General features: G+C 51.5%; 2 protein-coding genes and 4 non-coding genes across 6 annotated transcripts in view; 2 read left to right on the top strand and 4 right to left on the bottom strand.

The window, feature by feature from the left end:
* Nucleotides 1-4,989: 4,989 nt before the first annotated feature.
* On the bottom strand, nucleotides 4,990-5,061 carry TRNAD-GUC (transfer RNA aspartic acid (anticodon GUC)). The gene has a single exon. It is a non-coding gene; the product is annotated as a tRNA-Asp (tRNA).
* Nucleotides 5,062-5,677: 616 nt separating this feature from the next.
* On the bottom strand, nucleotides 5,678-5,749 carry TRNAA-UGC (transfer RNA alanine (anticodon UGC)). Its single transcript has one exon. It is a non-coding gene; the product is annotated as a tRNA-Ala (tRNA).
* An 8,313-nt stretch (nucleotides 5,750-14,062) lies between these two features.
* On the bottom strand, nucleotides 14,063-14,134 carry TRNAA-UGC (transfer RNA alanine (anticodon UGC)). Its single transcript has one exon. It is a non-coding gene; the product is annotated as a tRNA-Ala (tRNA).
* Nucleotides 14,135-14,207: 73 nt separating this feature from the next.
* Nucleotides 14,208-14,279, bottom strand: TRNAD-GUC (transfer RNA aspartic acid (anticodon GUC)). Its single transcript has one exon. It is a non-coding gene; the product is annotated as a tRNA-Asp (tRNA).
* Nucleotides 14,280-17,936: 3,657 nt separating this feature from the next.
* On the top strand, nucleotides 17,937-21,120 carry UBC (ubiquitin C). Its single transcript, XM_075568377.1, has 2 exons — nucleotides 17,937-18,167; nucleotides 19,657-21,120. The coding sequence occupies exon 2, from the start codon at nucleotides 19,660-19,662 to the stop codon at nucleotides 21,031-21,033; it is 1,374 nt and encodes a 457-aa protein (XP_075424492.1). The 5' UTR covers nucleotides 17,937-18,167; nucleotides 19,657-19,659; the 3' UTR covers nucleotides 21,034-21,120.
* A 3,991-nt stretch (nucleotides 21,121-25,111) lies between these two features.
* SCARB1 (scavenger receptor class B member 1) overlaps nucleotides 25,112-26,726 on the top strand; it is an 80,742-nt gene continuing 79,127 nt past the window's right edge. The window contains 1 exon segment of the mRNA XM_075569218.1: nucleotides 25,112-25,497. Within this exon segment, the coding sequence (XP_075425333.1) occupies nucleotides 25,381-25,497 (117 nt within the window). The 5' untranslated portion in view covers nucleotides 25,112-25,380.

Genomic DNA, 26,726 nt, shown 5'->3' with positions numbered 1-26,726 from the left:
GATGTCATCATTTGGTCCAATAGAATAGGGAATAGTTATCACAGCTCAACCTTAATATTCAATAGTATATATATATATATATATATATATATATATATATAATATATATATATATATATATATATATATACATATATATATACACACTAGCTGAGAGACCCGGCGTTGCCCGGGATGTAAATGCGTCCAATAGAATAGGGAATAGTTATCACAGCTCAACCTTAATATTCAATAGTATATATATATATATATATATGATGGCGGTGCATGGGGAATAACATATATGTTTTTCAAATGACCAGGAGTTATCACAAAAAGGTTCCCACTAATTTGCACACAGCCTAAATTACCAAAAGACAGTATTTAAGGGAACTAATTAGTCCAAGCATACATGTAATGCAGAAACCAGGAGGAATTGAAATTAAAAAATAATAGCATTTTATTAATTACTAATAACTCTTCTAAGTGAAAAAATATGTATATATGCTGTATGCGTTCACTACAATAAGGACATATACAAGCATTAATTTATATGAATGGTCCATCAAACAGGCATACGTCAGTGGTTTTTAAATCATTTTATTAGTGTATATATACATATTTTTTCACTTAGAAGAGTTATTAGTAATTAATAAAATGTTATTATTTTTGAATTTCTATTCCTCCTGGTTTCTGCATTACATGTATGCTGGGACTAATTAGTTCCCTTAAATACTGTCTTTTGGTAATTTAGGCTGTGTGCAAATTAGTGGGAACCTTTTTGTGATCACTCTTGGTCATTGTCACGATTGTGCTCACCACAAACCGGGACCGGACCGCGGGGCTGAGGCCGGGTTATGAAATCACCGACCTTATACCGCGCAGACTGGTCCGGAGTGCACAGTTCATAGTCAAACAGGCCGGGTTCAGGACTGGAGATAACAGCATAGTTGTTGGGCAAGCCAGAGTCGGGGTAGGAGATATCCGGGTAGTCGTAGTTCAAGCAGGGAGTCGGCAACAGGAAATCAAGCTGGTCCTTTTGCGTCAGCGCAATCGCTGCAGGTCGGGAACGAGGTTTACGCGAGTGGCGTCCACGACCCATGGCTCCGGTCTAGGAGAGGGAAGACTGACCGCAATAGGCACACCACCAGGCAGCACTAGTAACCCCGTGTTACAGCGCAAACGAAGCAGGTCTGTAAGAACCAGGAACTCAGGAACTCAGCGTAGCAGCAGCAGGCCTGGAGGAAACTGGACGAGTACAACGAACTGGAACAAAAACAGAGATACGTAACGAAAGAACAAGGCTTGTGGCAGAAACACAGGTAACATCCCAAAAGCATCTATGCTCGGCAAGGAAGTGAAGCCAAAGCAGAATATTTAAAGCGACAGTGACCAATCCGGACAAGGGGCATGGTGGAGGCGTGTCGAGGAGCTGCTCGTGAGTGGCTGAGAGACCAGGAAGTAGTGGAGCACAGCTGAGAGTCTGTAACACCAGTGCCAGAATCCAAGATGGCGACGGCAGAGTTCAAGGTATGCACTGGGCGGCGGCATGGGTGGCAACGGGGGGCAGGGGCAGCAGCCGCTGCAGTACTGGTAGTGGGTAAGGAGGGGTCACACCACAAGGGACGTGGCCCCCGATTCCTTACAGTCATTTGAAAAACCTCATTTGGTCCACCCTGCCTTCCGATAGGTCCTGTCATCCCTCTGCGTTTCTGCAAGTAGGAGATCTCGGTACCTCATCCAAGCGCATGCGCGAGCGCACATCAGGGTCCCTCTTCCTTCATAGTGACGTCATCCCGTAACAGCGTAGTCTCCGGTTAAACCCGTCTGTCCCACGATGTTCTATCATTCAATCTTCATGCCTGTTGTCAAGGGGATCCATATACCAAGTGTATCCATATACACAATGTGCAGTAGAGTCCCAATAAAGTCCTTATTATACTTTAATCTTTGAGGGTAGTGGGCAGTGGAGATGTCGTGGTACATAAGGGAGGAGAGAAACGTTGTGCTTATCTAATACATTTTCTTGAAATCCGTAGTGCCCTGAACCTCTCTCCTCTTTACCAGGAAGTAATACGTTGAGAGTTACCTCTTGTTTTCACGTATGTCCTGGGCACATCCACATACAAACATTTACAGCTGCACAATAACACTCTTGACAAATACAGTCATCCAGGAATTCTTTCCCAAGTTAGCAGTCAGGTCACAGAAGCCACGTTCTGGAAAAACTGTCAACTGTGTCGTTAAGCCACGCTGAGCGCTTTTCCATGTTCATGATAAGCCATATTTGTTTCAATGATCTTATTTACCTTTGTGTTACGCCGGTGCTGCCCGCAGACCAGACCCGTCCCTTGTGTCGAAGGGGGAAGTAGGGGTACACGCACCCGCAGCAAAGGGGGCGAGTCCGGAGTGTGGTGTTAAGCGTTGCCGGGCCAGATATAAGTAACGTAGACAATACTTGCCGGTACCGGGTATAGGAGTAGAATAGTGATTGCCTTGCCGAGGTCAGGGAGCGGAGAGATGAGGAAGGTTGAAGTCCAAGCCGTGATTGTGGGATGCCAGAGAATACGTAGTCCAAGGAAAGCCGAAGTCGAGAGCCAAAGGGGGTAGTCGTACGAGCCGTGTCAAAACCTGTAGTAACCGAGAGTACACCAAACACATCTATACAGAGACTATGTCGAGCGATGAGTGAGGGCTCAGAGATGCTAGATAAGGCTGGGCTGACCAATCAGGGATGGAGGCGGGTTAGGAGGACTGCCTGGAGCCTCTCTGGATAGGTGTGGCTGATACAACCCAGGTGTGCACTGGTAGCACTCTGATTACACCCGTGCGGAAGAAGAGTGGATGCTGGGCGTGCGCTCTGTAAGCTGCGTGTGCACGCGATCAGCGTTGGAGGAGGACACATGTGTACGTGCAGGGCAGAGGACCCGCGCCTGCCACTGAGAAGGAGGAGGAGTGGTGGGGTTGTCGAGTGGAGGGGCCCTGCGACGACGGAGGAGCTGACGGCCCGTGGAGGCAGGTAAGCGGAGGTTGCGCTGCGCGCCCTGATTCTCCCTGAGGGTAGTCTGTGTGTTGCGCGGATGGCGCTGAGAAATCAGATTCCTAACACCTTTGGTACTGGGCCGCGCCATGCGGCTGCCACCACGAAGCATCTAGTGGCCGCGACGATATGATTTATTCATCTATAGCATATAAATCCACCATATGTGATATAATGTGCAAAAACAGGTCACAGCCCCAGAAGCAGTTTGGGGAGGGGTGTTGGTTAACTTAATTTACCTTGGCTGGCGTCCTTCTCTGCCTTTTGGCTAAGATCAGGTGTAGTGTGTATTCTACCTGTGGCCGCGGTAGGATGGGTTAGTGGCCCACACTTGGTCCTTTGGCCTAGTCGAGAGGTGGGTTGAGAGCCTGAGATTTTATTGTGACCTGTGCACCTCCAGCCGCCAAACCGGGGGGGGGGGGGGGAGGGAGAGTAACCCTAACCCTAACCCTACGCGGGCTTGGTCCCACCGACGTCCGGATCAAGCACCTCAAACCGGTGACTATTTGTGAGGAATCAGGGGTCACGTCCGCCACGATGTGATCCCCCCCTGCCTTCCGCGGGGTCCGCTGTCACCGCCGCATCTTCCCTTCGGCGGTATCCCCGCTGTGGTGCCGCTTGCCCGCCTCCGGCACACACGCAGGCAGCCGCCATCTTGCCGGGACGCGCGCAACTCCCTCTTACAGAGCGCGCGTCTCCACCTATAATTTATTCACTGCACTCTGCCTTCAGCCACGCCCCCCGGCATCCGCACTCATGCCCCCCGGCACAGCTGTTCCCGAAAACCAAATACAATGCCGCCCAACCATAGAGTGCTCCCCGGCACACCCCTGCCTCTACCACGGCCACCCGGACCTCTCCTATCCTCGACCCTCGGTTACGGAACCCACTACGGCACTTCTGCTACCCCGGATCCGGCAAGTACCTATCTTACTATACCTATATTTCCTGGCCGGCTATGCTACCACCACACTCCGGACACGCTCTCCCCGCTGCGGGTGCGTGTCTCTATACGTCCCACCTCAGTGCAGGGGACGGGTCTGGTCTGCGGGCAGCACAAGCGTAACACTATTGGGGAGCGGATTACCGGCGGTATGCTGGATTCCGGCGCTGCTGTTAATCTGGTTCGGCCTGATATGTTTGGGCCAGAGCACCTTTGACCTGTGGAGGGGATGAGGGTGACCCTGACGGATGGGAGCAGCAAATCCCTCCAAGTAGCCCACATGGCATTCTGCCCTGCTTAGCTGCAGCTGTACTGTTGGGGAATGACCTAGGTCAGCTCCGAAGCAGCTGCGAGGAGGACGATGCTCTAGCTGTGGCCGCGGTGACTCTGAGCCAGAGTCGACAGAATACCGACCCATCCGCTGTTATTCGGGGTCCCAACCCTAAGCCCATCACTTAAAACAGCTGCAATTTTCTCTCAGCCACTAAGCTACAGCCCCTATTTCTGTATATATGTTTTCGTGAGGATCTTACAACTATACTAAGGGGGCGGCCCCAGTCACTTCTACAGCGCACGCTGTGCTATCAAGCCCCGCCCCAGTCCGGCCGGTCCCAGTCCGGCCGGTCCCAGTCCGGCCGGTCCCAGTCCCTACCTCGTCGCGCACCTTTCCCCAGCGGTGCGCGACAGGTTTTCAGGGTGGCAGGGGAATTTGAAATTAGCATCCGCCCCCGCCGGCGGTTCAGCCAATAAGGGCGAACCAGCCGCGGGACGTCATGGCCACGCCCCCGCAAACTCACAGCCACGCCCCCTCCCGTCGCAAACCTTCCCTCTCCCCTCAGACCGCCTACCGCGGTGCAGCGCTGTGCACGCGACATAGTGAAGACTGGGGACTCAGCCTAACGAGGAATAGCTCGTATTTACTAAATGCATTGTACTTTGAGCACAGTATTCCATATTTCCCACTGTGTGTCTGATTATAATATACAGCGAAGCATGTAACTATTGTAGTGTTGAGAAAAAGAATTGCCTCCCCGTCGGGGAATTGAACCCCGGTCTCCCGCGTGACAGGCGGGGATACTGACCACTATACTAACGAGGACTTGCTGAAATTTGCCCATCCCAGTACAGTACATGAGAGTATACACACGCACGCGCACATGCATACCTGCGCACCATTGATTCCCAGGGCCTGATGCATACAAAGTATACACTGTATCACTGAGCTACATGTACTGTAACTCGATTGCTCGAAGCTCTCTCTGCCCCCCATTTCGGTACAACCCCCATCAGTAACCCCTTCGGGTCTCCGGTGATAAGGAACTGTAATAGGAAGCTCTCTCATACCACAACTTTGCTACAGCCCCTCTAAATCACCTCCTCGGGACCCCCTGCGACGGTCTGGTTGGTGGCGATGAATTGTACTGCATCACAGTAAGGCCGTGATTATACTAAAAAAACGCCCGCGGCGTCGAACGAAAAACAAAATGCTGCGACACACCTTGGGGCGACGTGCGCGCTGCCTGGAGCTGGGCAGGCGACGGCCGCATCACTTGAGCGGTTCAGCCAATGAGGATGAACCGCTCACGGCCACGCTTCCTTGACTCCTCTGCGTGATCAAGACTCCGCTCGGCGGCAGCGTGAGGGGGAGTACTATATAAGTATAGTTGCTGGTTATGTTACGGTGAGATTTAAATGTTTTGATAAAATAAAAGGAGTGGAGATGCCGGGGATTGAACCCGGGGCCTCATACATGCAAAGCATGCGCTCTACCACTGAGCTACATCCCCCAGCTGTCTCCAGGACGTCCAATATCTGTTTTAGTGTAGAGATAATGAGCTGTATGATATTGGGTACGACGAGCTTTTGGCATATCTTTGCCTTATATTCAAGTCCCCGGGCACAGGGACTGCACACCACCCTTTATACAACGTACTTCTTCCTGGTTATCAATGCTTTATGCGCTTCCATGAATGCACCGCTTTCCCTCAGCCTCAGCGCGCCTCCGCACGGCTTCAGTCTCTATGGACTAAGCCTTAACGTCCAGAGGGAGGTATATCTCTTAGTTGCTTAACTGTTCTGAGACCCGGGCCCCTCTTGTTGTCCTGTTCAGAATATTTCTGTGAGCTAGCCCGAATGGAGCTCCTAATGGGTCCTATACAAGTGACCCTAATAACGTTTGTCGGTGTCGGAATTGCCTGTTGCCTGCCGCCGGAAAGGACTGCTTGTGTAGATCTACGGTTAGAGCCGATCCGCCGGCACACAGGAGTCCTCGTTACTGAGGACCTCTGGGGCATGCCGTTTGCATACTTCAAAACTTATATTGGACTCTGTCCACTGTCGTCCCGTCCCCCTTCTGTCCACTGTCGTCCCGTCCCCCTCCTGTCCACTGTCGTCCCGTCCCCCTCCTGTCCACTGTCGTCCCGTTCCCCTCCTGTCCACTGTCGTCCCGTCCCCCTCCTGTCCACTGTCGTCCCGTCCCCCTCCTGTCCACTGTCGTCCCGTCCCCTCCTGTCCACTGTACCCGTCCCCTCCTGTCCACTGTCCCCGTCCCTCCTGTCCACTGCCCCCCCTCCTGTCCCCTGTCCCCCCTCCTGTCCACTGTCCCCTGTCCCCCCCTCCTGTCCACTGTCCCGTCCCCCTCCTGTCCACTGTCCCGTCCCCCTCCTGTCCACTGTCCCGTCCCCCACCTGTCCACTGCCCCGTCCCTCTCCTGTCCACTGTCCCGTCCCCTCCTCTCCACTGTCCCATCCCCTCCTGTCCACTGTCCCGTCCCCTCCTGTCCACTGTCCCGTCCCCTCCTGTCCACTGTCCCCGTCCCTTCCTGTCCCCTGTCCCCGTCCCTTCCTGTCCCCTGTCCCCGTCCCCTCCTGTCCACTGTCCCCTGTCCCTGTCCCCTCCTGTCCACTGTCCCCCCCTCCTGTCCACTGTCCCTGTCCCCTCCTGTCCACTGTCCCGTCCCCTCCTGTCCACTGTCCCGTCCCCTCCTGTCCACTGTCTCCCCCCCCTCCTGTCCACTGTATCCCCCCCTCCTGTCCACTGTCTCCCCCCCCTCCTGTCCACTGCCCCCCCACCCTCCTGTCCACTGTCCCCCCCCTCCACTGTTCCCCCCCTCCTGTCCACTGTCCCCCCCCTCCCCTCCTCCTGTCCACTGCCCCCCCCCTCCCCTCCTCCTGTCCACTGTCCCCCCCCCTTTTCCCCCCCTCCACACACACACACACACACACACACACACACACACACACACACACACACACACACATATAGGCAGCAGAATTACCGGCCTGTCCGGGTGAAAACCGGACACCTGGCAACCCTATGGTGGGCACGCATGTGCCGGGCGCGTGGGGCCCCCGGGCAATTGCCCAGCGTGCCCATATGTTAAGACGGCCCTGCCTAGTGGGTGGGGGGGGGAGGGAGTAACTAAGCCTGCTCAGGTCCCCCCATGTGCTGCTGAAAACGGGCGGGTAACAGACAGGAGGAGGGCTTGTCTGTGTGCAGGGAAGGCCCCGCATCAAGGCCCCGCCCCCTCTGCAAGGCCCCGCCCCCTCTGCTGGCAGACACAGCAGGGAACTGCAAGCAGCAGCACAGAGCTTCTGGCCGCCCGTGCACAGCTCTGCCCGCCCCCAGGTTTCCCCGCACGCAGCCTGCGCCCCCCCTACATGCCCCCCAGTTTGCGCACCGCTGATCTACAACATAATAAACAGGGGGCCTGATCACTGCTCTTACTTTAATAACATTCCTTCGCCTCTCCCAGAGGCTCCTCTACTCTTGTCCTCCTGGAACCTAACCTTCTTGAACTTTCTCCTCCCCTTATATACTGTAACACGTAGCTCACCACAATCCAGACGCGACCACGAGGCTGAGGTAGGGAATTGTAAATGCCAACCCACAACCACGAGGGCGCGCCTGGAGTGTAGATTGGTCTTGCAAGCCGGGTCAGGAGTATAGAAGGTAGAGTAGTCGTTTATACTTGCCAGGTCTGGATTGGAGATTCAATGTATTTGTTTTGGCGCGACGTCGCGTCGCCAGGCACTATAAGCGCAACCTTAGGCTGAGTTTAGAGAGGCTACTGCACGTTTGCGCGTCCGCGCGGCCCCGCCTCTGTCTGCTGGGCGATGTGTGCTCATGCACAGCAGACAGAATGGACCGACTTGGAGGCGGGACTACTCAGCCATTGAATAAAAAAAAATAAAGAAACTACGTGTGTGTTTGTGATTGGCTGGCGAAGAACGCGTGACGCGGCTGCCGATTGAAATCATAACTTCATTTGTATCCTTCAAGTGCAGCGGCGTCGACACTACCTCACCGCGAAAGAGTGACGACCGTGCGCGCGCGCGTCGCAGCCTGCCTGAACTCAGCCTATGTCACAGAAGCCTGTGTATATCAGTATCGCTGACCTGAGGAAGAGAGGAAAACTCTCGAAACTTGTCCTATGACATAAATTGTTAGTCCAAATAAAAAAGGTATCGCCTAATACTGAAGAACTCATTTATATATATATAACATATTACCATCCTTGCGTCAGGCAAAAAGAGGCAGCACTCACATCCAGAAGATAAAAAATATATAATAAGGCATGTGTAGACAGACAACCGATCCCGACGTTTCGGTTCCGGGAACGGAACCTTTCTCAAGGGGGGTGCAACATACAAATGACAGACAGGACATATATATCAAAAAACATACAGAAAATCACCTGTGCATATTTAATCGTGGTGAGCCCGCGAAAATCAAATAAATTGTAATGCGCATGCGCATCACAGTACTGGTCTGTTGGAACCGCCATCTTGAGTGTGGCACATCCATTGCGCATGTGCGGCCCCAATACGTGACGTCAGCATACGTGACGGCACGGGAGGAGTCAGTAAAAGACTTAAACATAACCTCAGTCCAGGGCCAGTACGTGATAACACTTAGCACATGCGCAGGACAGTTAATCACTCAGTGGTGGCAGCAGGCACCCTGCGAATATGACGGCAATGTAGCACCAATGTAATACAAAAAAGATAAAGGCAATATTAAAGATGCTTGCCTAATCAAATAAGCAGAGATGTTGAAAATACTGTATAGGAGGCTATAAGCCTCTATCAATATGCCCACAGTCTGTACCCAAATAGTGAAGGTGAAATGAGGATACCTGGCGCTTAAAGAGTCACTATGTCCATAGGAAACAAAACCAGTCTTTGAAGAGTGTCTCAAAGTCCAAGTCTTGAAGTGGATGGCTGTAGTGTTTCTTTGCTGCTGCTATTCTTCAATACACCTGGAATTGATAAAAGGGTACACCATTGCGCAGTACTACTGATGGTTGTTGTTAACCCCTTATTTCAACTTCCCCAGTGTGGACTGAATACACTTACAAGAGTGTCTCTTTCAGGGTGTGACCCCCTTTTTGCTATTGTTCACTTTCCTTATCTGGGGGTTCGTGGAGTTCGGGTGATTCTGGGAATCACGAAATCCCAAGAGATCAAGGAAGTACCCAGGGGATTCGTGGTACATAAGAACATAAAAGGAATAAAGCACAGATTGTCTCCACTGTACCTTGAAAGAGACACTCTTGTAAGTGTATTCAGTCCACACTGGGGAAGTTGAAATAAGGGGTTAACAACAACCATCAGTAGTACTGCGCAATGGTGTACCCTTTTATCAATTCCAGGTGTATTGAAGAATAGCAGCAGCAAAGAAACACTACAGCCATCCACTTCAAGACTTGGACTTTGAGACACTCTTCAAAGACTGGTTTTGTTTCCTATGGACACAGTGACTCTTTAAGCGCCAGGTATCCTCATTTCACCTTCACAGTTTTGTATGCAAATTGAGGTAATTTGCATTGTGGGAAGCCTACGGCAGCTTTGGCCTCTTGTAATCACAATTGGTTTATAATTTCATGATATATATTCACGTGTAAGTCACACTTTAATTAGGTTAAGCGCTTGAGTTAGGGTTATTCACTTTATTTTATTCTATACCCAAATAGGATGCATCTCTACCATCACAGCATATCTGGCAAATACCTACAGAAACTCTAATAACCTACATAGACCGACAAGACACATGTTCACCCAACTGAGGAGTATCTTGGTAAAGCCATAATTATAGACATCAGTATCTTACAGATAGGGTGACGAACACCCATATAGGCTGTCATGATAATGTCATGAGATATTGGGTATTTTTAATCCCTCTGGTGCTTAAGGGGTTAATGAGCTACTTACAAACCATTTGAGGGACCCCTGAGTGGGTGAAGAGTGGTTGCGCTTGCGAGCGTCGGTATTAACCCTTGTCCCGTATGCAGGTCGCGTGCTAGCAGGGGGTCGTACGTGACATAGGGTTTTACCTGTGTGACTATGTTTAAATAAAAAGTCACATGCATCAGATATATGGTAAATAGAGGCTCCTCTATGGATACAGACCATAGTCATGTCAATCAAAAAACACCAGCAAGAGAACAAAAGGGGGTCCAACTACAAGACATCAATGTGAGGACAATGTGAGGACAGGGAGTGAAGAAGCATCCTAGACTAAGGTCCTCATTCAGACCCTTTGGGGTCATGGTGTTCAAATCTATCTATATATTTCTGAAACCGTCATATGTGTCTGTGTCTGTATGTGTCTCCCTGTGTCCCTAGCGGCAATCACATTGGACCTTGGGCCTGTCACTCCGCCTCAGGCCAATGAGATTGCTCCCTTGGCCCGCCCGCCCCCGCACACTTCTCATTGGCCTGAGGCGGAGTGACGGGCCAAAGCACACACACACACACACACCCTCTGTCCCCCCCCCCCCCCCCATCACGTGAGTCGCCCTGCACCGGCTCCCGAACGAAGGGGAAGCACGGCGCGGCCCGGCCCTCCTGCACTCACCCTCACGTGCACCGGCTCCCGGACGGAGGGGAAGCGCGCCGCGGCCCTCCTGCACTCACCCTCACGTGCACCGGCTCCCGGACGAAGGGGAAGCGCGGCGCGGGCCTCCTGCACTCACCCTCACGTGCACCGGCTCCCGGACGGAGGGGAAGCGCGGCGCGGGTCTCTTGCCACTCTTGCCCCCCACGCCAGCTTCCCGAACCCACCTCCTGCCCCAGCCAGATGCCACGGGGATATCAATGCCAGGAGGACAACCGTCTGCCGCCAGGAACCACCACCCGGTCAATGTAAGTCACCCACCGTCTCCCACCCACTGTCACCCAGTCAAAGTCACTCACCCACACACCCACCCAGTCACCCACACACCCAGTCACCCACACACCCAGTCACCCACACACCCACCCAGTCACCCACACACCCACCCAGTCACCCACACCCACCCAGTCACTCACCCACCCACTTTCACCCACTCACCCACTTTCACCCACCCACCCACTTTCACCCACCCACCCACTCACTCACCCAGTCACCCACTCACTCACCCAGTCACTCACTCACCCAGTCACTAAGTCACTCAGTCACCCACTTAGTCAGTCACCCACTCAGTCAGTCACCCACCCAGTCAGTCACCCACTCAGTCAGTCACCCACTCAGTCAGTCACCCACCCAGTCAGTCACCCACCCAGTCAGTCACCCACCCAGTCAGTCACCCACCCAGTCAGTCACCCACCCAGTCAGTCACCCACTTCGTCACCCACCCACTCAGTCACCCACCCACTCAGTCACCCACCCACTCAGTCACCCACTCAGTCACCCACTCAGTCACTCAGTCACCCACTCACTCAGTCACCCACTCACTCAGTCACACACTCAATCACCCACTCACTCAGTCACCCACTCACTCACCCACTCACCCAGTCAGTCACTCACTCAGTCACTCACTCAGTCACCCACTCAGTCACCCACTCAGTCACCCACTCAGTCACCCACTCACTCAGTCACTCAGTCACTCACTCAGTCACCCACTCAGTTACACACTCAGTCACACACTCAGTCACCCACTCAGTCACTCACTCAGTCACCCACTCAGTGACCCACTCACCCACCCACTCATTCACCCACTCACTCACCCAGTCAGTCAGTCACCCACTCACCCAGTGAGTCAGTCACCCACTCACCCACCCAGTCAGTCAGTCACCCACTCACCCAGTCAGTCAGTCACTCACCCACTCACCCAGTCAGTCAGTCAGTCACCCACTCACCCAGTCAGTCAGTCACCCACTCACCCAGTCAGTCAGTCACCCACTCACCTACCCAGTAAGTCAGTCACCCACCCACCCACCCACTCAGTCAGTCAGTCACCCACTCACTTACCCACTCTCCCACCCAGTCAGTCACCCACTCACCCACCCAGTCAGTCACCCACTCACCCACCCAGTCAGTCACCCACTTACCCATTCAGTCAGTCACCCACTCACCCATTCAGTCAGTCACCCACTCACCCAGTCAGTCAGTCACCCACTCACCCAGTCAGTCACCCACTCAGTCAGTCAGTCACCCACTCACCCACCCAGTCAGTCAGTCACCCACTCACCCACCCAGTCAGTCAGTCACCCACTCACCCACCCAGTCAGTCAGTCACCCACTCACCCAGTCAGTCAGTCACCCACCACCCAGTCAGTCAGTCACCCACTCACCCAGTCAGTCAGTCACCCACTCACCCAGTCAGTCACCCAGTCAGTCAGTCACCCACTCACCCAGTCAGTCAGTCACCCACTCACCCAGTCAGTCAGTCACCCACTCACTCACCCAGTCAGTCACCCACTCACCCACCCAGTCAGTCACCCACCCAGTCAGTCACCCACTCACCCACCCAGTCAGTCACTCACCCACTCACCCAGTCAGTCACCCACTCACCCATTCAGTCAGTCACCCACTCGCCCATTCAGTCAGTCACCCACTCGCCCTTTCAGTCAGTCACCCACTCACCCATTCAGTCTCACCCAAAACCACACACCCATTCAGTCTCACCCAAAACCACCCACCCATTCAGTCAGTCACCGACCCCACCCACCCACTCACCGACCAACCAAAACCCACTCACCCACCCAACACAGTCACTGACCCACCCAGTCACTGACCCAATCAGTCACCCAACCCGGTCACTGACCCACCCAGTCACCCAACCCAGTCACTGACCCACCCAGTCACCCAACCCAGTCACTGACCCACCCAGTCACTCAACCCAGTCACTGACCCACCCAGTTACCCAACCCAGTCACTGACCCAACCAGTCACCCAACCCAGTCACTGACCCACCCAGTCACCCAACCCAGTCACTGACCCACCCAGTCACCCAACCCAGTCACTGACCCACCCAGTCACCCAACCCAGTCACTGACCCACCCAGTCACCCAACCCAGTCACCCAACCCACTCACTGACCCAACCAGTCACCCAACCCAGTCACTGACCCACCCAGTCACCCAACCCAGTCACTGACCCACCCAGTCACCGACCCAGAAAAAGTCACCCAGTCACCGACCCAGTCACCGACCCAAAGTCACCCAGTCACCAACCCACCCACCAACCCAAAGTTACCCACCCACTGACCCAAAAAAAGTCACCCAGTCACCGACCCTCCCACTGACCCAAAGTCACCCACCCACTGACCCAAAGTCACCCACCCACTGCCCCAAAGTTACCCACCCACCCACTGCCCCAAAGTTACCCACCCACCCACTGACCCAAAGTTACCCACCCACCGACCCAAAGTTACCCACCCACCGACCCAAAGTCACCCACCCACCGACCCAAACTCACCCACCAACCCAAAGTCAAACTGACCCAAAGTCACCCACCGACCCAAAGTCACCCACCCACTCAGTCACCGACCCACCCACCCACCCACGTGTCACCCACCCACACAGTCACCACACACTCAGTCAACTCAGTCACCCACCTAGCTGTCTAGGGGGGGGGGAAGCCCAACCCTGTCGCCCGTCCCCCCAAAATTACATCCCAGGCAATGCCGGGTATATCAGCTAGTTGAATATAAATCTTGCTTCCATCTGTAATAAGATCTTGTTTGTTTCCTCCTCTGTTTGAAACATGAGCTTGTGCTACCGTCATACATCAGAAAGTATATATATATATACGTATAAGACAAAAAATAAAATATTACAATTTTATTACGGCGTTTATTCACATGCTCATATTGTGTGTAAATTCAAATAAAAGGAGTGGAGATGCCGGGGATTGAACCCGGGGCCTCATACATGCAAAGCATGCGCTCTACCACTGAGCTACATCCCCTAGCTGTTTCAGTGCAGCCAATTATAGCATACAAACATGTATCTCTGTCAGTGTTGAGGGAAAAAAAACTTGCCTCCCCGTCGGGGAATTGAACCCCGGTCTCCCGCGTGACAGGCGGGGATACTGACCACTATACTAACGAGGACTTGCTGGAATTTCCTTCACGGTGATGAGAATATATAGACAAGCTACAATCACATGCATTGATCCACACCAGTATAAATAACTGTGAATCTCTCCATTTCATTCTGTACAAAAGCACTGACCGTATATATGTTAGTAATGACAGGAACAGAAGAGCCTCCCCATCGGGGAATTGTTGACTACGGCTTTTGGGCACTTACCTCTGGGCTACGGGTTCAGCGTCTTAATCTCTGAGTGATGGCAGGGTGCGGCGGTGACCCCGGCATTCTCCTGCATCTCCCCATGCAACTCCAGTGAACATGGCTGTTGACGCCGCGTTGCCAGGACAACGGGACGCTACGTGATGCCACAGCGTCATGTGACGCCTGTTGCCATGGCAACGGGACGCTACGTGACGCCGCGGTGCTATGCGGCGTCACGTTGTTATGGCAACTTGACGTAGCGTACCGTCATGACGTCGCGTAGCGTTCCGTCGTCATGGCAATTCGGCGTCATTTCACACCGCGCAGCCATGTTCATGGGAGTTGTAGGGGGGAGATGCAGAAGGGTGATGAGAGACGCCGCCGCACCACGCCGCCGCACCACGCCGCCGTACCACGCCGCCGCACCACGCCGCCACACCACGCCGCCGCTGGTAAGAGAGATTTTTTTTCATTTTTCTCCGTGTTGGCCTTCAGTAGATGGTGGCAACCCTGCTAACGAGGAATAGCTCGTATTTACTAAATACTTTGTACTTTGACCACAGTATTCCCCATTTCACACTGTCTGTTTAGGCTGCGGCCCCGCTGCCTGCGCTGCATGCGCGCCTGGCTGACGGTGCGTGCATCCGTGTTCCCCGGTCTGCAGTGAGCTGCAGGGGGAAAGACAGTGGGGGGGGGGGGGGGGGAGTGACAGGGCGCTCATAGGCTGAACCGCCGGGGGCGTGACCTAGCGCTCCGTCGCTAGTATTCATTACAATTTTCCTGTCTGCAGGAAAAAATGGCCGACCCCCTGCAGTGGGCCCGGTCCCATTGAGGGGCGGCTCATGGCGGGCGCCGCAGCAGCCAGTGGGGTCCTGGCCTTATAATGTACAGCAAAGCATAACCCCCCCCCCCCCCCCCCAAATCTCCCTTTCACAACTTCAATGGCTGTAACATGTCCAAAACAAAATTAATAATCTTTCCCCCTTCCACTGTTATAACTCCACCCAAACACTCCCTCGCTGTCACCTCTACACCCAAACACTCCTTCACTGTCACCCCTACACCCAAACACTCCCTCACTGTCACCCCTACACCCAAACACTCCCTCACTGTCACCTCTACACCCAAACTTTCCCCCACTGTCACCCCAACACCCAAACACTCCCTCACTGTCACCTCTACACCCAACCTCTCCCTCACTGTCACCCCTACACCCAAACACTCCCTCATTGTCACCCCTACACCCAAACACTCCCTCACTGTCACCTCTACACCCAAACTCTCCCCCACTGTCACCCCAACACCCAAACACTCCCTCACTGTCACCTCTACACCCAACCTCTCCCTCACTGTCACCCCTACACCCAAACACTCCCTCACTGTCACCCCTACACCCACACTCCCTCACTGTCACCCGTACACCCAAACATCCCCTCACTGTCACCCCTATACCCAAACACTCCCTCACTGTCACCCTTACACTCAAACACTCCCTCACTGTCACCCCTACACCCAAACATCCCCTCACTGTCACCCCTACACCCAAACACTCCCTCACAGTCACCCCTACACCCAAACACTCCCTCACTGTCACCCCTACACCCAAACTCTCCCTCACTGTCACCCCTACACCCAAACACTCCCTCACTGTCACCCCTATACCCAAACACTCCCTCACTGTCACCCCTATACCCAAACACTCCCTCACAGTCACCCCTACACCCAAACACTCCCTCACAGTCACCCCTACACTCAAACACTCCCTCACTGTCACCCCTACACCCAAACATCCCCTCACTTTCACCCCTACACCCAAACACTCCCTCACTGTCACCCCTACACCCAAACACTCCCTCACTGTCACCCCTATACCCAAACATCCCCTCACTGTCACCCTACACCCAAACACTCCCTCACTGTCACCCCTACACCCAAACACTCCCTCACTGTCACCTCTATACCCAAACACCCCCTCACTGTCACCCCTACACCCAAACACTCCCTCACAGTCACCCCTACACCCAAACACTCCCTCACAGTCATCCATACACCCAAACACTCCCTCATTGTCACCCCTACACCCAAACACTCCCCCACTGTCACCCCTACACCCAAACACTCCCTCACAGTCACCCCTACACCCAAACACTCCCTCACAGTCACCCCTACACCCAAACTCTCCCTCACTGTCACCCCTACACCCAAACTCAACCTCACTGTCACCCCTACACCCAAACTAGCCATGTCACCCCTACACCCAAACACTCCCTCACAGTCACCCCTACACCCAAACTCTCCCTCACTGTCATACCTACACCCAAACTCAACCTCACTGTCACCCCTACACCCAAACTCGCCATGTCACCCCTACACCCAAACATTCCCTCACAGTCACCGCTAAACCCAAACACTCCCTCACTCCTCTCTATTACCTCCCTCCCCTTCTCTCTCACCTCTTCTCTTACAAAAATCTCCCGCCCCCCCCCCCCCTTGCCGGGCGCCCCCCAGTTTGCGCACCGCTGACTGAAAGGCTTATATGTTGAATACTAAACAGTGGATGTAATTGAATACGCGCACACACCTGGTGATATTTCAAACTCACAGATATATATTAAGCATACTGTGATGCATGTAAGAGCAAGACAGGAAAAATCCCTCGTCTGCGTGCTGAGGACAGATAAAAGACTGAAGTCCTCCTGCGGAAACTTCCTTCAAAGAATCCAAAGTATAAACATTAAAATATGGTGGTGGGGGTGGGGGTGGGGGTGACAAATGCAATAGCTTAAATAGGCATGGTGTATACAAAAATGGAGAAAACAAACTGCAGCAGTCGTATCGGGCCGGCCGTAGTGTGCACGGGGGCGACGCAGAGCAACATTTTTTGAACGACAAATGATTTGGGGGTTTTTTTGTGCGTAGGGGCCGCGTCACGAGAGCGGCCCAGCCAATGAGGACGCACCAGCCTGGTGACGCGTCCGCCACGCCTCCCCCATCGCTTCATCGCAGTGCACCACTGACTGGGGCGACAGGCGCGCCCAACGCCCCATCGTGCGCGTGCCCCTACTTTAATCGAGAGAGGCCAGTATAAAAGAGAGGCCGGTAACATACATTACAGTAATCAATAATAAGGAAATTAGACACTTACACACACAATTGGAGTCACTATATGATCTATATTTTAATCGTTATGTAAATAAAAGGTGTGATTGTTGAATTCCTGTGAGTTGGCCCTTATAAAATGTCCCTGTTTAACGTGTGTATCATATATAATGTACTATAGGGCTCTGCCTCCTGTTTGTAACCACAACAAAATAGTTCTAGTGCTTTCTACCAGCGAATCAAGATCCGGCTATATCCCCCCCCCCCTCACAGCCGCACTACAGTTACACGATGTGTCCATGCGCCAGCGCCGACCCTTCATTTTCTAGTTGGCCTCAGCACAGAAACCCCCTCCTCCCCCCACCCGTTAATTGCGACAGCTTGCGCTCCCGTGGATCGTCGAGCCCAGAACCCCGTTGTTATCCACCCGGGTGGGCAAACACGACGCCAGCGTTAAAATAGTCCGCCTCTGGTGGTTTCCGCGGAGGGATACCGGGCGCCGCGTATATAAACGCGCCCCTCGTTGTGCTTGTGACGCAGTTTCTCTCAGGCATCGCTCGGGTGTGGACGTATTTCTTTCGGCGAGAGCGGTTTCCAGCGAAGCTACAGTAAGTGCTTCCCCCTCCCACGGTTTTGTTTTATAACCTTGCTATGGTGATGAATCCTGTGTATAACGCGGTCTCTCGGCCCGTTCCGTTGTGGGACACGGACAGCGAAGGACGCGCTGGCTTAGGGAGGAGGCCATTTCCCCGCCTTTCTAACTAACCATGCCCTGGGGGTTTCATTAATAATCAGATGTACGTGTAATTTTATATTAATTATGTTAATTTATTTCCTCTTGACTGTTTGCCACTCCGATAGTTTACGTTAAAAAGGGCGCTGTTGGCGGTTACGCATTACTTTTGCGGTAGTCATTTTAACATTCCTTCGGGGGGAGGGTAACTGCGAAAGCGGTTTTCGCTTCCCCCTCCCCGCTTGCTCGTCCTCGCTCCCCCCCCCCCCCCCCCGCTTGCTCGTCCTCGCTCCCCCCCCCCCCCCGCTTGCTCGTCCTCGCTCCCCCCCCCCCCGCTTGCTCGTCCTCGCTCCCCCCCCCCGCTTGCTCGTCCTCGCTCCCCCCCCCCGCTTGCTCGTCCTCGCTCCCCCCCCCGCTTGCTCGTCCTCGCTCCCCCCCCCCCCCACTTGCTCGTCCTCGCTCCCCCCCCCCACTTGCTCGTCCTCGCTCCCCCCCCCCACTTGCTCGTCCTCGCTCCCCCCCCCCACTTGCTCGTCCTCGCTTTCCCCCCCCCCCCCCCCCCCCACTTGCTCGTCCTCGCTTGCTCGTCCTCGCTTCCCCCCCCCCCGCTTGCTCGTCCTCGCTTCCCCCCCCCCCCGCTTGCTCGTCCTCGCTTCCCCCCCCCCGCTTGCTCGTCCTCGCTTCCCCTCGTCCTCGCTTGCTCGTCCTCGCCTGTGCGCGCCCCTTGCTCTTCCTCGCCTGTGCGCGCCCCCCTCTCTGAGCTGATGTGTGACGTGTCTGCTCACGAGGCACAAAGGGGGCGGCGCGCGCAGCGGGTGGGGACATCAGGATCAGCTGGAGGGGAGGGGAGGGGGAGATTTGCCTGTGACATCGCTGATGGTGACGTCATTTTGTCGCAACTGTTGGGCGAGGTTAGCAATATTTCTATAATTAATATTTAGTCGGTGTATTAGGTTGTGTTTTTTTGTGTGTGCAGCTGGCCCTGGATAAGACGAGGTGTGTGAATCTCAGCCGTAAGAACATTGTTGGTCCTAAAATTATCTTATTAGGACAAGTAATTTTTAGCAGTCCATTTTATTTTGTGTAGCTGTGCATTACTTTATTACAGATACACCACGCCTGGGTTGGTATAATTTCTATATCTTCAGTAATATGTTTAAAGGGAATCAAACCTGCCAGGAAGTGACAACAATCCTTCCCCCCCCCCCTTTTTTTTTTTGTTTTCCTGCTAGCAGAAGTAATCGATTTGATGGGGATCTTGGTATACTGAATTATTGTGATTTTAGAGGATTTAATTGTTAAATTACTTTTGCAAGTGTGAATATTGTAATTAATTATGTATTTTCTCCCTTTTTTTTTTTAAGAACATGCAGATATTTGTGAAAACACTGACGGGGAAGACCATCACTTTAGAGGTGGAACCAAGTGACACCATTGAGAACGTGAAGGCCAAAATCCAGGACAAAGAAGGGATTCCTCCAGACCAGCAACGGTTGATCTTCGCCGGCAAACAGCTTGAAGATGGTCGTACCCTTTCAGATTACAACATCCAGAAAGAATCCACTCTGCACTTGGTTCTCCGGCTGAGAGGTGGCATGCAAATCTTCGTGAAGACATTGACTGGAAAGACCATCACCCTTGAAGTTGAGCCTAGTGACACCATTGAAAATGTAAAAGCCAAAATCCAGGATAAAGAAGGAATCCCCCCAGACCAACAGAGATTGATCTTTGCTGGCAAGCAGCTTGAAGATGGTCGTACCCTTTCAGATTACAACATCCAGAAAGAATCCACTCTGCACTTGGTTCTCCGGCTGAGAGGGGGTATGCAAATCTTCGTGAAGACCTTGACGGGAAAGACCATCACATTAGAAGTGGAACCAAGTGACACCATTGAGAACGTGAAGGCCAAAATCCAGGACAAGGAAGGAATCCCCCCAGATCAGCAACGGTTGATCTTTGCTGGCAAGCAGCTTGAAGATGGTCGTACGTTGTCTGATTACAACATCCAGAAAGAATCCACTCTGCACTTGGTTCTCCGTCTGAGAGGGGGTATGCAAATCTTCGTGAAGACCTTAACTGGAAAGACCATCACCCTTGAAGTTGAGCCTAGTGACACCATTGAGAACGTCAAAGCCAAAATTCAAGATAAAGAAGGAATCCCCCCAGACCAACAGAGATTGATCTTTGCTGGCAAACAGCTTGAAGATGGTCGTACCCTTTCTGACTACAACATCCAGAAAGAATCCACTCTGCATCTGGTTCTCCGGCTGAGAGGGGGTATGCAAATCTTCGTCAAGACATTGACTGGCAAAACAATCACCCTGGAAGTAGAACCAAGTGACACTATTGAAAACGTCAAGGCTAAAATCCAAGATAAAGAAGGGATCCCCCCAGACCAACAGAGATTGATCTTTGCTGGCAAGCAGCTTGAAGATGGGCGTACCCTTTCAGATTACAACATCCAGAAAGAATCCACCCTGCACTTGGTTCTCCGGCTGAGAGGGGGCATGCAAATCTTCGTGAAGACCTTAACTGGAAAGACCATCACCCTTGAAGTTGAGCCTAGTGACACCATTGAGAACGTCAAAGCCAAAATCCAGGACAAGGAAGGGATCCCCCCAGACCAGCAAAGATTGATCTTTGCTGGAAAGCAGCTGGAAGATGGCCGTACCCTTTCTGACTACAACATCCAGAAAGAATCCACTTTGCATCTGGTTCTGCGCTTAAGGGGTGGGAATTGAGCCAATCCTGTATTGCTGATCTGCAGGCGATTGAGTTGATGCTTTTGTTGCACTTTGTTTGAATAAAGTTATTGCATTCCAAAATAATGACTTTTTGTTCCGTAAACCTGGGTGGGTATTTAGGGCTCTTTAAACTTGGCAGCTATAGATTACAAATATTTGGTACTTATTCTGAGTTTGGGTGGAGTGAGTAATGTTACATGCAGTGTGTGTGCAAGCTTCTCGTGTATCTTAATCCATGTACAATGGTTCATAGGATGTTAATATTACTATACATGAACACTTTAAAGACTAAAAAAAATGTTTTCTAAACATTGAACTTGACCCACTTTACATTCCACGTTGCTTAAATCTGCAGGGTATCTGTGTAAACAAAAGTTGCATTTAAAAGCCTAATGGAAGCACAACAAATGGCCATACATACAGACATCTAATGACTGAACACTATTCTAGGGTTAGTTTAATGTTTATATGGTGGAGTGTGTGGGTGACTGTTTTCAAACTACAGTAGGACAAACTTGTTGGCAAATATGGTATTTCTAACCCAAGTAGTGCCCTTGATTGCAGGAGTACAGTCTGCAGGAAGTTTCTCAGTGGCAGCTCCACTTCATTTAAAATGCAATGAAGGCGCACCAAAAAAATCAACCTGGCATGGTCACAGATTTCAGTCAAGCAGAGTAATTATTTTTATTTGAAGCAAAACATTAATCATGGGAAATGGCTGGGGCTTTGCTACCCCAAATGATATATAATGTGCACAGACGCAGCACACATTCCCTTGTTACAATGCATAGAATTATTTTCTTTGGTGGGGAGACAAACTGCACAAAGTACTTCATTTATAGGTTACTGGGATACAGGTGTTAGAAAAGTAATCCAGGCAGAGTGTGGGGTTTTTTTTTTTTTTTAAACAATTCTGGTCACCCTGAAGTGCCTGCTAGTACCTCACACAAGTTCAAAGAGCTCACTTCATGTGAGTAATGCAAAAACCGCACCGGTCAAAATTATGGCCATTATGTCATCCAGCTAGCGGTGTGGCTACCCTATGGGGGTAAGTATCTCTGAAAGCAGGGGATCCCATGAACTGAAAGTAAAGGATTTTAGCTCTAGAGCCCTGGTTCAATTGTATGTTTAAAGGAAACAAAAAAACATTGCCGCATTAAGTAGACTATCATTATTTTGCTGCAAATGGGGCATATTCTGCAATCCATGGTGAAGAAAGTATCCTGTCTTTTTCATCCTTCAAATCTGTACTGTATTCACTTCCTGCCTATGGGGAAACGTGTTCTTATAAAAGTGGCTATGAGCCTGCAAATACAAGAGGCTATAGTACCGAGCAGGAATAGAAAGCATAAGAATTGTTTGAAAAAGCCAAATGTCTTAGAAATGGTGGGTAACACCTCCGTTGCCTAAATAGCAATTGCACCTATATGTGTATTTTGTTTGGACAACTTATTTGTGTTTATTGAAGCAAGAATGAGAGGATACTCCCCAGCCTTGTTGCACCCTGTGCCGTGGGGAATACTCCCCAGCCTTGTTGCACCCTGTGCCGTGGGGAATACTCCCCAGCCTTGTTGCACCCTGTGCCGTGGGGAATACTCCCCAGCCTTGTTGCACCCTGTGCCGTGGGGAATACTCCCCAGCCTTGTTACACCCTGTGCCGTGGGGAATACTCCCCAGCCTTGTTACACCCTGTGCCGTGGGGAATACTCCCCAGCCTTGTTGCACCCTGTGCCGTGGGGAATACTCCCCAGCCTTGTTGCACCCTGTGCCGTGGGGAATACTCCCCAGCCTTGTTGCACCCTGTGCCGCGGGGAATACTCCCCAGCCTTGTTACACCCTGTGCCGCGGGGAATACTCCCCAGCCTTGTTACACCCTGTGCCGCGGGGAATACTCCCCAGCCTTGTTACACCCTGTGCCGCGGGGAATACTCCCCAGCCTTGTTACACCCTGTGCCGTGGGGAATACTCCCCAGGCTTGGTGATCCCTGTGCCGTGGGGAATACTCCCCAGCCTTGTTGCACCCTGTGCCGTGGGGAATACTCCCCAGCCTTGTTGCACCCTGTGCCGTGGGGAATACTCCCCAGCCTTGTTGCACCCTGTGCTGTGGAGAATACTCCCCAGCCTTGTTGCACCCTGTGCCGTGGGGAATACTCCCCAGCCTTGTTGCACCCTGTGCCGTGGGGAATACTCCCCAGCCTTGTTACACCCTGTGCCGTGGGGAATACTCCCCAGCCTTGTTGCACCCTGTGCCGTGGGGAATACTCCCCAGCCTTGTTGCACCCTGTGCCGTGGGGAATACTCCCCAGCCTTGTTGCACCCTGTGCCGTGGGGAATACTCCCCAGCCTTGTTACACCCTGTGCCGTGGGGAATACTCCCCAGGCTTCCAGGCTTAGTGATCCCTGTGTTTTTTCACATTTGGGGATCCCCGTGCCTTGAGGGGTTACTCCCTGACATAGTCTCCAGATATCTGATTTTTTTTTTACTGCCATTCCTTGGTTGCCTGCCCCCCAAACTAAGTCGGTGAATAACCTACCGAACCAAGCAGTGTCCAATAGTAATCCTGTTACGGCACTCGGCTGTATAGTTCAATATAAAGGGCATTAACCAAGTCTGTGACCGTATAAATGGGACAACTCCCCTAGGGCCAATGTGTAACCGTGACCTGCTTAAGGTGGGACATCAGACTGCCTCATTATTTTTCAAATCCGACTATTTGGAGATATTTTGAAACCTGTTAAACTGAGACACAGGCGGGGACTGATTTCTTCTAGTTAATCCTGTTTAAGTGACGTCGCTGATTTCAACAAGAGTGGACAAGCCAATCTCCCTCCCCTTATCTGTCTGTTCTCTGACAAGCGTGGTGGGGGGGTGGGTAAAGAAAATGTTTGACTGAAACACTTCCCCATATAAAGCCCCCCCATAAAATGCAATATGTAATTACTTTGCAAAATAAATAAAAGCAATCAAATTCACTTTTGGATTAAATATGTATAAGGAAGAAAAGTAGGTTTTTCTTTGGTCTGCTATGTGCAATTGCACCTTAAAAAAAAGTGCGTTACGGTAGCTGTTTGGGGCCAGGAATTCCGGCACAGAACCGCGTACAATCTGCGAGGCAAGTTTGCGATATTCACACACCCCCGAGTACATGGAATTTGTAAACCACGGTCAAAATAAATAATTGCATACATACAGGATTCTGGCGTTACAGGAATGGTGCCTTGTAAAATACATTTTCAGGTGGGGCCAGTATGGTTATTACAAAAATGAGCGTATGTATATCGACTGGCCCACTCAGTCCTCAAGAGCTACCAACAGGTCAGGTTTTCAAGATATTCCTGCTTCAGCGCAGGTGGCTGGTGGAAGACTGATTTCGAATGCTTCCCTCCCACTGCTCTGCTGGGATCTCACGCTTTCCTATAGGGCTGCTTTATAATGTGTGTGGAGACATGAATACGCTTAACACCTTCACCGCCAGAGGGACAGGCAACATTGCAGTGTAGCGCACTGCTGACACTTTGTTCCCCAGCAGAGAAAGGGTTAAAAAGAACTGTTGGCTTAAATAAACTGATTTCTGTTGATCCATTTGCTTGGGGTTGGACATATAGTTTTCCGATTTTATGTTAACCCAGGGGTGGGCAGCGCCAGTACTCAAGAGCCACCAACAGGTCAAGTTTTCAGGATATCCCTGCTTCAGCACAGGTGCACCACCTGTGCTGAAGCAGGGATATCCTGAAAACCTCAGCTGTGGCTACAGTAGCCCTTGAGGACTGAAGCTGGCCCACCCCTAATGCATATCTTTAAACAGCGCTTTACAATACACGCGACATAATATTCTAACGCAATGGGAATGCACAGCCATGTTGTATTTTAACCCTTTCACTGCCGGGGGAGTCTGCAACACATTACAGCACAATGTGTTGGAGGTCTCTTTGCCAGCAAAGGGTTAAAGTTGAACAGGGGGGAGGGGCTGCGCCTTTAAGAAGAAAAAAGTTTGAAGAGACTACATCTCCCAGCAGGCTTCGTGGCGCTGGGTGGGGTGTATGACCCCTCCTCCTGGGGTGTGGCTTCTCCTAAGGACACCATTGGAATGATGAAATCTAGAGAGTGGGGTGAGCTGCTACCATGCAAGTGAATGGGGCGTTCCCCAACCTGCCCCTTGCAATAAAACCCATGGGGAGGATGCCTCCTGAGGAAGGGTTGATGATTGAGCAAAGGGAAGAGGTTCCTCACCGGGCTACAGCAGGCTGACCACTCATCAGCAGGCTGACCACTCATCTGCAGAGTGCCCCATCCTTGTTTACTCCCCACTGTCCCACGTTGCCCTAACTCCTGTGTGAGCAATTATGAGACCCTTCAAGAAGAAGTCTGTGGTCCTGGGGGCTATTGGTTTGGTGTTGGTGGCTTTTGGGACGCTGTTGGTCTTCTTGGTACCTAAGATCATGGACCAACAAGTGGAGAAGGTAAGTTTGTCAGAAGGGAGGTAATGAGGTTTATTTTCCTCCTGTGCAGGAGTTGTATCCTGCTTGATCTTATAGGAACGTGTCATGGGATTACTGGATGATGAAGGCACAATTTGTTTTGTGGGATCACATGGATATGTATCACAATAACTTCTTACTAGGAGACTCCCAAATGCTACACATCCCGACATGCTTTTGTAATGGGCTGCCTTCATTATTATGTACATAATACTATGTATCTATCGGGGTATAAATAATAAGTCTAGCATACTACACTTACACACCACTGATTCCCTAACAGAATTAAAAATAAAATAAAGACACCATCAATTCAAATGATCCGAGAATTATTATTATTTTTTAATAACTGCCCCCCTTAGCACAGAGTAACACGAGATGTTCCTGTGGGGGAGAGGGTTAACCCATTATGTACAGTGATTCTAACTGCAGATGTTCAGCATGTTTGCAGCACTTTGCATGGTTTGCAATGTTAACCCTTGGTTTCGCGTGAAACATTTTGCGAGTCCTGTTTTTGTAGCGTACCCATTGACTTCTGTACCTCGCAAAACTCTCCTATAACTTGCGGTTGCGACGTTTTTGCAGGTTTTTGCCGCGTCGAAGACTAGTTTTGAGGGTTATTTTTTATTTTTTTTAAAGCCCCGTAAAGCTTGGTAAAATATCGCACGAAATGACAAAAACAATGTCTCCAATTCTAACATTTCGGTTTACGTAAAAAAAAAACTACGCAGCTCTTATCTCTTAACCATGTATTATTTGTCATCTTAATGTATGCCCGGGACATACGTGAAAACGAGAGGTAACTCAATGCATTACTTCCTGGTAAAACATTTTATAAATTAAGATAACCTATGAACCCCGATATTGCCATGCCTTTTGTAATTCATTCTGTGAATGAGTTGTTTTTTTTGTGTGTGCGTACGCATGTTTTGTATTAGATAGTCCAGTGTTACTCAACCAGCGTGCCTCCGACTAACCCAAGCTGCCCTGTGGGAAATAAATGCTAATTACAGCATTATGTAAGTGTATGCTGCAATGTTTCGCTGTTGCACTGGCAGCGAGGGACTTCATTGCTGATTTAAAATGTTTGCATTTCATTTAAAATAGTAGAAAACCTAAATTTTTACAATGTCATTTGCTAATCTGTAATGACCGTCACAAACTTTCATTATGATATCGCTGTAATTGTTCCTGGGCACTTGTATTGTTAA

Source organism: Ascaphus truei, chromosome 13 (assembly GCF_040206685.1).
Source record: "Ascaphus truei isolate aAscTru1 chromosome 13, aAscTru1.hap1, whole genome shotgun sequence".
In the NCBI taxonomy this organism is placed as follows: domain Eukaryota; kingdom Metazoa; phylum Chordata; class Amphibia; order Anura; family Ascaphidae; genus Ascaphus; species Ascaphus truei.
This window is presented reverse-complemented; position numbering and strand designations above follow the sequence as displayed.

What these genes read in the sequence shown, in the direction of transcription:
- UBC (XM_075568377.1), top strand. Translation starts at nt 19,660, where the DNA reads ATGCAGATATTTGTGAAAACACTGACGGGGAAGACCATCACTTTAGAG.